The 11,729-nt window shown below is 35.0% G+C and overlaps 2 protein-coding genes across 2 annotated transcripts in view; both read right to left on the bottom strand.

Moving 5' to 3' along the window:
• The window catches only part of LOC132006706 (protein POF1B), a 44,384-nt gene extending 41,897 nt beyond the window's left edge, over positions 1 to 2,487 (bottom strand). The window contains exon 1 of the mRNA XM_059384666.1: positions 2,385 to 2,487. The gene's annotated coding sequence lies outside the window, so the exon portion shown is untranslated. The remainder of the gene's footprint in view (positions 1 to 2,384) is intronic.
• The window catches only part of LOC132007072 (protein POF1B-like), a 65,252-nt gene that overhangs the window by 10,915 nt on the left and 42,608 nt on the right, over positions 1 to 11,729 (bottom strand). Inside the window, exon 5 of the mRNA XM_059385215.1 lies at positions 2,385 to 2,515. Within this exon, the coding sequence (XP_059241198.1) occupies positions 2,385 to 2,515 (131 nt within the window). The remainder of the gene's footprint in view (positions 1 to 2,384; positions 2,516 to 11,729) is intronic.

Below are 11,729 nucleotides of genomic sequence, written 5' to 3'. Positions count from 1 at the left end.
AAGAGTCACTTATGGTTTGTCTCCCTCCCAATCCCATCTTGTTTCTCCTCACTGGGCAGAGAGCCCAATGTGGGGCTTGATCCTAGGACCATGAGATCATGACCTGAGCTGAAGGCAGAGGCTTAGCCCACTGAGCCACCCAGGTGCCCCTTAAATTGACAACCTTCTAATAGAATGTCTAAATCACCAAAATTTTAAAAGTAATGTGCAGACACCACCTTTCTATTTCTTTTGTGTGTGTAGTACTGTAGATACTCTAAGAATTAAATTCAAGGCTTTGTATTGCTTAATCACATATTTAAGTCATCTATGTATGTTTATCAAAACCCTCAATGAAAGAGTTGTTCCAAAACCACAGATTACACGTTTACTGGGTTAATCATTATGAAATAACATAACTTCCTTTGCTCAGTTACTTTGTCTACTTCTAATTAGTATGAAACTAATGAATTTGGAATATATTTAACTCTTATTCTATAACCCTTTATTGAGTAACAACTTTGTCAAATCCATGTGCTCTGAATCACAAATACTGTCTTACTTCATTTCCCCCTTCTTCTCCCCCTTCCTATATGTTCTTGTTTTCTTCCTTAAATTCCAATTATGAGCAAGATAATACAGTATTTGTCTTTCTCATATATATATATATATACACCCCATGTCTTTTCTATCCATTCATCAGTCAATGGAGATTTTGGGCTCTCTCTCCATAGTTTGGCTACTGTTGATAATGGTGCTATAAACATTGGGATACATGTATCCTTTGTCTTCTGCCTATTTTTAATTGGATTATTTATTTTTTGTGTGCTGAGTTTCATAAGTTAACTATAACATATATGGTTACCAGAAGGGAGGTGGGGGGGTGTTAAATAGGTGATGGGAATTAAGGAGGGCACTTGTGATGAGCACTAGGTGATGTATGGAAGTGTTAAAACACGATATTGTATACTCGAAACCAATGGTACACCATGTGTTAACTAACTGGAATTAAAATAAAAACTTAAAAAAATTAAAAAAAAAAGACATTCATATAGTCCATAAATGTTTATTGAGCACCACACTAAACTAGTCACCATGCTAAACCCCAAGGAAACCAGGGTGAATAAAACAGTCTTCACAGAGCCCTCTGAATTCTGAGAGTAGTGAGTGTTATGTATTGGATGGAGTAGATAGTGGTAAAAAGAATCAATAAATAAAGAAGAGAGCTAGAGTACTCAAGAATTGGGATTTTGCTAAGTGGGAGGGACAATAAGATAAGAAGGTAAGGCACTTGAGGATGATAGTATGAGAATGGTTGCAGTCATGAATATGAAAGCAAGGAAAGTTAGAGAGAATGGAGCTAAATGTGGAAAGAAAGGAGTACAATAAATGGAGTGGAAAAAAGCTAGATAAGAGATTAAAGATCTTTAAGACACACACACAAAAAAGGAATCCAGTTAGTGAAGTGTAAACTAAAAAAAAATTCTACCAATATTCCTTTATCCTACATATTTTTCTGTATTTGTAGAGCTCTCCTAGAATTTGTCTTATAGTTGGCCATATATAGGATGTGACTGTGTAGTAAAAGACAACTTTTATAAATTACGTAGCTTATGGAATTCATTTCATGATATAATATGCTCTCATCTATGCATGAATAACTGATAAATTATTTATGTGTATATATTTAAATATATGTAATTATTTAGTATATAATTATAAAACATACATATTTATATAAATATATAGATACTTATATAATTTACATTTAATTTTTATAGGTACTGTAATATATTAAAATAATACATAACACTTTTTCTAACATATAACACTAAGTGTATATTAAATTCTGGCCTTTGTACATTGAGCATAAATCAATGGAAGACGAATAGTGGTGTATTGACAATGGATTGCATCTTATATCATCAGTATAATATCTTATAACAAGTCATAGTATGCCATGCATTTTTTGAGCTCCCTGTCCAAGAGGTTGCATTTGCTATCAAAGTATGTTATGAAAGAAAGTTCAAAGAATTCTTTACTGAACCTAAAAGGACTGATAGGATCTCTTTTGATGATTTTCATGAAATACATTAACTCTTAAAATGAGACATTTAATCAGATATGCTCATATAGTTACCCCATTTCTCCATTAAAATACTAGAGTTTTGGGGCACTTGGCTGGCTCAGTCAGTGGAGAATGTAACTCTTGATCTTGGGGTTGTGAGTTTGAGCCCCTGTTGGGTGTAGAGATTACTTAAAAATAAAACTTTAAAAAAATACTAGAGTTTTTCTGTGAACCTAAAACTGCTGTAAAAAATAAAGTATATTAAAAAATACCAAAGTATCATAAAATGTTTGATAACTACAATATCAAGGCAAATGATATTATATATTTACAGTACCTTCCTCCAATTCTCTGCAAATGTTCTAATAAACAATAATACAGATCTGTATTTTTACGGCTTAGATCAGCAAGTAACTCTCCAAAATATTTGGGGTCCAACTTTTCAGGGCCATCATCTTGGATTATCACCTGAAGAAAGCATCAAGCACCATTATAAACAACATTAAGTATTTCTAAGTTGATAGATGTTTTGATGTCAAATAAGAAAAAGTTACATAACCTATTAATACAAGTAACTCATTACAAAGATATCACATGAGCTAACCCACTAAATTTTCTTTACAACTGAGGTACACATTTTTCAATATGAGAGGAATTTAAAGGAAGAACAACATTACAATAACATTCTCAATTTTATTTCACTAATCCAATTGATCTAATGAATGCAAAACTTGAATAATCTATATAAAATTATATTTATATAATTTATTTAAAAATATATATAAAATTATAAAATAATTTATGGAAAATGTATATCATGGGGGCACCTGGGTGGCTTAGTGGGTTAAGCCTCTGCCTTCAGCTCAGGGCATGATCCCAGGGTTCTGGGATCGAGCCCCACATTGGGCTCTCTGCTCAGCAGGGAACCTGCTTCCCTTCCTCTCTCTGCCTGCCTCTCTGCCTACTTGTGATCGCTGTCTGTCAAATAAATAAATAAAATCCTTAAAAAATGTATATAATGTATATATTGTATAAAGTATAAATATATATTATATATGCTATATATAATATACCACATAGTATATATATATATACACACATAACAAGTTCATCAAAATCTCTAAATTGCCCATCATATATATATATATATATACATATATATATATGTATATATATATATATACACACACACACAGACACACACACACACACACATACACATAACAAGTTAACCAAAATCTCTAAATTGCCTATTATCACCACATGGCTTACTCTTCTGTTGGAAAAGTACATGTGAATTATTTGAATTATACTGACATAAAATAATTAATTTTATTTGGACTTGCATCTTCTCAGTGAAAGACAGCTTAATTTATTAGCATATATTAAAGTTAGATTAAATTAACCTTCTCAATTCAATATGTTTTTATGTATTTCTTCTTATATTCCCTCCAGTTATTATTTGGACTGAAAATCTAGTCAATTTGACATGGGAAAGAGTAGCTAAGGGCCAAATGTAGATAAATAATAGACTTCAAAGGCATTTGAAATCCTAAACACAAATTACTATGAACAGTGTCCTAAATAAGACCTATTCTTTTGGCTTCATGTAATTTGGTACAAATCTTTTAAAAAATGCTGATCACCTTGTTTTCCATCTCCAAAACACTACTTGCAGGTTAATAACTTAGATTGTATTCCATACTACCTTTGATATTGCATGTGGGACCAAAGTTGTCCTATAAATGCATTTATTCCTAAGTATATATATGACAAATGGACTTCAAATTTTATTACTTCATTTTCAACCTGTCCTCTGACAGCGTCCTCTGACCCTAAAAAATCATGTATGCTGAGACAAATGGAAGATTTGAAAATATTACAAAGTAAACAAAGATGAATTTTCATAACCATGTCTGTGATATGATAAGTAACTTTTAAAATAAAGATAAATTGGGGCATGTGGGTGGCACAGTCAGTTAAGCATCCAACTCCTGGCTTCAGCTTAGGTCATGATCTCAAGATCATGAGATCAAGCCCCATACTGGGTTCCCCAACATGGCTCTCTCTTCCCTCTGTCCCTCCCTCCCACTCACTCTCTTTCTCTCAAAATAAAAAAATAAATAAATAAAATAAAAAGTACAGATAAATAGAAAAGGTCATATTCAAAGTACAGTATAGTATCTTCATGTTTTCATTAAGATACATAGATTTTTCACATTTTGAAAGTCTGATGAATATGCCACGGTTTTATCTTGCCCATGTATCCTTTGAAGTTGGTTTCTTAGAGAAGTAATGATTGCCTCCTAAAGAAAGTAAAGTGTCCTATATAAAGGCATGAGTAGATAAACTGGTAAAGTCAATATCATCATATAATATGTTTACATGCCATAGAATTACTAACTTGGGAATATTCAATACAAAACCTTCAAATGCTAACACGGATTGCATGGAGCACTGGGTGTGGTGCAAAAATAATGAATACTGTTATGCTGAAAATAAATAAAAAATAAATTATAAAAAAATGCTAACACACAGTAACACTTTCTATTTCCCAACATTTTCTCTGTTCCAACCATAAGGGATTTCACTGACCTGGGCACACATTATGTTATTCCTGTCTCTAGTCTTACATTTTTCACTCCTTGGAATACTCTTTTCTTCTTGCTGTGTATCCAAATCTTACCCACACTTTGAAAACCATCTCAAGATTTTTTTTTAAGATTTTATTTATTTATTTGACAGATAGAGATCACAAGCAGGCAGAGAGGCAGGCAGAGAGAGAGGGAGAAGCAGGCTCCCTACTGAGCAGAGAGCCCGATGTGGGGCTCCATCTCAGGACTCTGGGACCATAACCTGAGCCGAAAGCAGAGGCTTTAACCCACTGAGCCACCCAGGCGCCCCCATCTCAAGATTTAATACCACCATGAAAACTGAAAGTATACCAGCTAACAAGATAGTTCAACTTAGTTCTCTGTGCTCCATTATATTAAATTGTTTTCATATTATTTTATGTATATAAATCTTGTTCTCTCAGGACCCTCTCCCTACCCTGAAAAGGTAAACTTCAGCGTAAAGAAGGAGGGGCACATGGGTAGCTCAGTCAGCTAAGCATATGACTCTTCGTTTTGGCTCAGGTCATGATCTCAGGATTGTGAGATGGAGCCTCCTCATTGGGCTCCATGCTCAGTGCAGAGTCTGCTTAAGATTCTCTCCCTCACCCTCTGCCCCTCTAACACTCTTTCTCTAAAATAAATAAATCAATAAAATCTTTAAAAAATAATAAGTAATACATTTTTTGTCTCCAAAACATTTATTTTAGGAATTAAAATGCATAACATTAAACGAAATAACTTCCAGGAACAATATTTAATTCCATTTAGCCCATGACATTTTTAAGAAAAAAAGTTGTTTGGAAATTTGTCACATCATTTGAGGGCGAATTGATAGCAGAATGTCAATTTTACTAAACCAAAATTTTAAGGGAAGGAAAAACTTCAAAATATGCAACATTCACAATAAATATATTCAGCCCAAACATAATAAGGTATATAGAAAATATGAAGAAAATAAAGGGTTAGAGTGACTGCCCAAACTTCAAAACAAGATTTTGCAAGAATTCTTTAGGAAGACAATCCCTTATATATTTGTATTAATGACAATAAAAATTGACACAATAATCTGGTTTAAATAATTGGTAGATTACATTTTAGTAGTTGAACTCAAAACGTATATGGAATTTGCAAAAATTGTGAATTCTAAGCAAAAATTCTTTTTAGAAAATATGTTTCTAAAATGTTTCCATAAATTACAATCTGCAGGGCATAAATCAGTAAGTTCTATTATTAAATATGGTACTTCTGAATCTTATACACCAGACATTTGGATAAAAACCTTTTAAATTATAACAGCAGAGTAAACTGATGAATTTAACTGTTTTTGCTTTACTTGTGTACTTTGCTGGGTCTCACAGCAAATAATAGAATGTACCTGATTGGGAAAACACTTCTAGGACAAAAAAATTCCATTTCTAACAAATGCTGTGCAACTGTTGTTGACAGAAAACACACACACACACACACAATGAAGGGCACAAGTAAGTCAGAAATTGCAAGCATGTTTTATTAGTTGTGTGCATAGAAAGTAAACGTAGCTAAACATAATTAATAGAAAAACTGGCTCTAAGTGAGGATATAAGATGCTGGCTGATCATCCTTTAGCCAAGGACAAATACTATGACATATAAGAGATTTTAGAACTACTTTATCAGGATATTCAAGAAAAACATGATAGCACTGATACATGTTAAAAAGGCTGAGTAAACACTTGAAAATAGTTTATTTGCAGAAAGCTGCTAAAGAAATCACCAATTATGTATGCCAGAGGTACAAATATTTTTCACATGATACCTGCTGTGAAGATGCTATTGTTCTACTTCAGAAAAAATGCTAAATTATTGTTCATGTGACATAAGCTTAGATGCAGATGAAAATTCAGAGGTAATTTTGTTATCTGGAAAACCAGACATAGAAAGATATTTCTTTTCTTTTCTTTTCTATTCTTTTCTTTTCTTTTTCCTTCCTTCCTTCCTTCCTTTCTCTCTCTTTTTAAATTTTTTATTTATTTGTCAGAGAGAGAGAAAGAGCACAAGTAGGGAAAGCAGCAGTCAGAGGGAGAAGTAGGCTTCTTGCTGAGCAAGGAGCCCAATACAGGACTTGATCCCAGGCCCCTGGGACCATGACCCAAGCTGAAGGTAGATGCCTAACCAACTGAGCCACCCAGATGTCCTATGACAAATTTTTCTTAAGTGATGGTATTAAGTTGAAAATAAAGAAAATATCAGAATGTTTTAGTTTGTGGGACCATTTTTATAAATTATAACTACTGATTCAATCTTCAATCCAGAAACTGAAGAGGAGAGAGGTCTTTTAGTTACTATCAAAGAGAAAAGTTCAATAACACTGTAAGACCATCAGTGGTACCATATACTACAGCTAGGTAAAAATGTGTTTTTCTTCATCAATCTAACTTGAGAGAGAACATTTATTTAGTACTGCAAAATGTAACTACATTTTGGTAACCACAAAAGCAGGGACGCCTGGGTGGCTCAGTTGGTTAAGCTGCTGCCTTCAGCTCAGGTCATGATCCCAGGGTCCTGGGACTGAGTCCCACATTGGGCTCCTTGCTAGGCAGGGAGCCTGCTTCTCTCGCTGCCTCTGCCTGCCATTCTGTCTGCTTGTGTGTATTCTCTCTCTCTGACAAATAAATAAAATCTTTAAAAAAAAAAAAAAAAAAGCAAGTTGATCACAGACTGAATTTTTGTTTCTATGTTATAATAATACTGAAGTTGTAATAATAATTTACAATTTTAAACAAATCAAGATTTATTCTTATTTCTTAGAAGTTAGTTATATGATGAGAATACTCATCTTAGATCTTGACTGAATAGTAACTTCCATTAAGCAGTTAACCATAATGTGTATTTGTTACATTCTAAACTCTTTCCACAGGAAAGCTATATTGAGAAAGTTTGTCTTCCTAGTAGCCAAATATATCCAATGTGAAAAAAAAATTAAAATCCAGTTACAAAGAAATAGCAAGTTCAATAACTAGGATTATCATTTATCACTCTTGAGACTGGCAATAATTTCTAAACTGTAATAATCCATATATGAAGATAGATAAGGATATGATAAAATGGCCATTCTTTTATGTTGCCAATACTTTTTAAAAAGCAATTTAATGATTCATATCAAGTATCTGTATCAATGTTATATAGTTTGGAACAGTAATTTCTCTTCTAGGAGTCTACACTACACAAACCTCAGAGTTGTAGATAAAAATGTACTAGATTATTATGCTTGCATTACTTCCAGAGGCAAAAATAAAAGAACAAAAGAACAATGGTTACATCTATGATTAAATATTAACTATCTATAAAAATTATGTCTTGATAAGTATGTGTATATATTTTTATATAAATGCTACAATGACTTCATTAATGGATTAATCATGTTATTTTTTGGTGATGGAATTGTAGTTTTTTCCTATAGTTTATGCTTATGTGTATAGTTCCAAATGTTTCACAAAGAACATGTATAGATATAACTCACTTCAATGAACAGAGAAATAAAATGAGGATTGTGAACAACAGTAAGTCAATCACCTGCTTTGTGTCTATCTCTATTCACAAAAGTGCAAAGATGATAATAGGTGGAACCACTGATTTTCACATTAGAAGTTCTCTTTAGATCAATGTTATCAAAAAGAGTTAGAGGTGGTGGTGGTGGTAGACTTGTAATTTTGGCAGATCTTTCTTCTCCCATAAACAGTGCTTCCTTTCCAGTTGTTATATGCCACATTTTGCCCCATTAGTTCTTTTATTTTTCTGTAATCTCAGTGACATTTTATACCTTATTTCTGCCTTTCTTTTTTCTGCTGCCTGCCCTGCCAGAGCACTGAAATAAGGTTCATTTTCTTTGGGCTGTTGGTGCCCCTTTCCCATACCTCTTAAACCTGTCAAATAAGAGTTTTTCCAAGTTCTTTATTTTCTGAGTTTGCAGATTCTTTCCATTCTGTCCTTATTGTCTCTGCCAAATGAGTTAACTGCTGATTTCTCTTCTGTTATATATCTTTTCTTATCTGTGAAGTGATATCCCTTTCTTCTAGAAACTAGCAATCTTAGCTTTCATAAGCAATCTTAGCTTTTGTAATCTTCCTTTAAAATGTAAGCTTCCACGTTAAGACTTAATCTTAGCTTGCCAGCATTCACTACCTTTCTTTTCTGGATACTTTAAATATAAAAGCTCTAAGGACCAGGAGCCCAGTCAGGAACTGCAGCATAGATAGTGAAGGCCCTGGGCCCTGGCTCACCAGCTTTGCAACAGCTCTTTGTGTTCCTGCGGGGCAGCCATTGCTGAGCTCCCATCACTCTGAGTCATACTTTTTGATATATGCCATAGTATCTAGCACAATACTGCTTGAACACCCTTTTAGTTAGTTGCTCAGTAAATACTCATTGAATTGAAAGAAGTCATCTACCTACCTGGTTAGAAGTGATCCCAAATGCTGGCTGATTCTGGAAAGATTTTTTTTTTAGAGGTTTCTCAAAGAAGCTGACCAAGAATGATTAAAGACAAAAAGAACATAGGAAGCACTTCCTCCAGAATGTCATGGTAATGCCTTACATTCTCTTCCTAAGGGTAGGTTAAGTCTGATTGCAGCAACTAAACTGGATTCCTTGCCGAGTCAGAGACTGACATTTGAGTTTTACCCAGATTTAGAACTTGGCAGTCAGCTCTTTAGTGGTAGACCACTCTCAGGAAATGAAGATCAAATTAGGCAACTTTTTATTCAAAATAATTGAAAATATTTTTTGATTTCAAGTTTTACACATACATTTCTCCCATATGAAGCATGAAGCATCTATATATTTACCAAACTGGGAGTGGCTTAAAAACACATTTTCCAATATGACTTTAAAATTCAAGGTTAACTGGATATAAGGAAAATCTAGCTGTCATGTCAGTGTCATTCTACAAACTTCAGGTTAGTTCATTGCTGTAAGTGGACAGATAGATAACCTCTCCCTGTCTCTCTGTGTGTTCCTTGCAAAGCTATAACTTTCCCAAGTGGAAGAGGGCGTTTCATTAGCCAATAATATTCAAGAGCTAAGCTCCCATTAGAATCTCTAAACAACTAATTTGATATTTGATATTAGTATTTTGCATCTTTTCCTCTTAGCTTCTTATAATCCCCTGTGAAATATAATGCTTTGAAAATCTTTTTTTTAACTTTCAGTATGATTCATTTCACAGAGTTATTTCATGATTTCAAACTGTCTTAAAATATTTCTTTCTTATGGGTGGTTCAAGATGGTGGAGGAGTAGGTGATCTAAATTTTTTCTTGTCCCTGGAATTCTGCTAGATAGCTATCAAACCATTCTGAGCACCTACAAACTCAACACGAGATTGAAGAAAAGAATAGCAGCAACTTTATGACAGAAAAATGATCACTTTCTGCAAGGTAGGGCATGTTGAGAAGTGAACCTGAGGTGATATATTGGAAGATAGGTCATGGGCGAGGGAACCTCTCTCAGCCAGCTACTATCAAGTGATAGAGCAGTAGGGCACAAAATCAGAACTATAATAAGTTTGCTCCACTGAGGAACGTCACTCTGGTAGCTAAGTAGGGGGTGGAACCTTAGCTAGAACAGTGTGGTCTCAGAACACTTGGGGCCACAGAAAGAGTAGGGTTCCCTGAGTGTGGCAGGTTCTCCCAGGTGTCAGAGCTTGGAAGTTGGCTGTAAAGAATAAGCCAAGGAGTAGCCATAAACCAGGATCCACACTATCGGGTGACTGCCTCCCAAGCAGGGGTTCAACAAGCATCAGATCTGGGGAGACTCCTCTTCCTCCCCTGAGAGGAGCAGCTTGGGTGCACACTGCAGGAATGTGCTAGATTTGGAGACTCCAAGCAGGGCCCTGTGCCAGAAATAGAAATGCTTCTTCATAGGCTGGGTGAGCACTGAGTGCAGGCAGAACCCAGGAGACAGGAGTGATTGACTACTTTTCTATGAGGGCCCACTGAAGAGTAGGGCTCTGAGATTTCAGTGCTGGGGCCAGAGATTGGGAGGTCACCATTTTAATTTTATTCCTCTAAAGTTGTGTGGAAAGCTTCAGGGAACAAAAGCTACAGAGAGGGGTGCCTGGGTGGCTCAGATCATTAAACAACGGCCTACAGGAAAAAATATACAATGGAAAAAAGTCTCTTCAATAAATGATGCTGGGAAAACTGGAAAGCTATATGTAGAAGAATGAAACGACCATTCTCTTACACCATACACAAAGATAAACTCGAAATGGATAAAAGACCTCAACATGAGACAGGAATCCATCAGAATCCTAGAGGAGAACATAGGCAGTAACCTCTTCGATATCAGCCACAGCAACTTCTTTCAAGATATGTCTCCAAAGGCAAAGGAAACAAAAGCAAAAATGAAGTTTGGGGACTTCATCAAGATCAAAAGCTTCTGCACAGCAAAGGAAACAGTCAACAAAACAAAGAGGCAACGCACGGAATGGGAGAAGATATTTGCAAATGACAGTACAGACAAAAGGTTGATATCCAGGATCTATAAAGAACTCCTCAAACTCAACACACACAAAACAGACAAACATATCAAAAAATGGGCAGAAGACATGAACAGACACTTCTCCAATGAAGACATACAAATGGCTATCAGACACATGAAAAAATGTTCATCATCACTAGCTATCAGGGAGATTCAAATCAAAATCACATTGAGATATCACCTAACACCAGTTAGAATGGCCAAAATTAGCAAGACAGGAAACAACATGTGTTGGAGGGGATGTGGAGAAAGGGGAACCCCCTTACACTATTGGTGAGAATACAAATTGGTGCAGCCACTTTGGGGAACAGTGTGGAGATTCCTCAAGAAATTAAAAATAGAGCTTCCCTATGACCCTGCAATTGCACTACTGGGTATTTACCCCAAAGATACAGATGCAGTGAAAAGAAGGACGGTCGCTAAACTGTGGAAAGAACCAAGATGCCTTTTAACAGACGAATGGATAAGGAAGATGTGGTCCATACACACTATGGAGTATTATGTCTCCATCAGAAAAGATGAATACCCAACTTTTGTAGCAACATGGACAG

The sequence above is a fragment of the Mustela nigripes genome, chromosome X, assembly GCF_022355385.1.
Source record: "Mustela nigripes isolate SB6536 chromosome X, MUSNIG.SB6536, whole genome shotgun sequence".
NCBI classification, from domain to species: domain Eukaryota; kingdom Metazoa; phylum Chordata; class Mammalia; order Carnivora; family Mustelidae; genus Mustela; species Mustela nigripes.
Note: the sequence above shows the minus strand (reverse complement) of the source record. Positions and strands in the feature narration are given on the sequence as shown.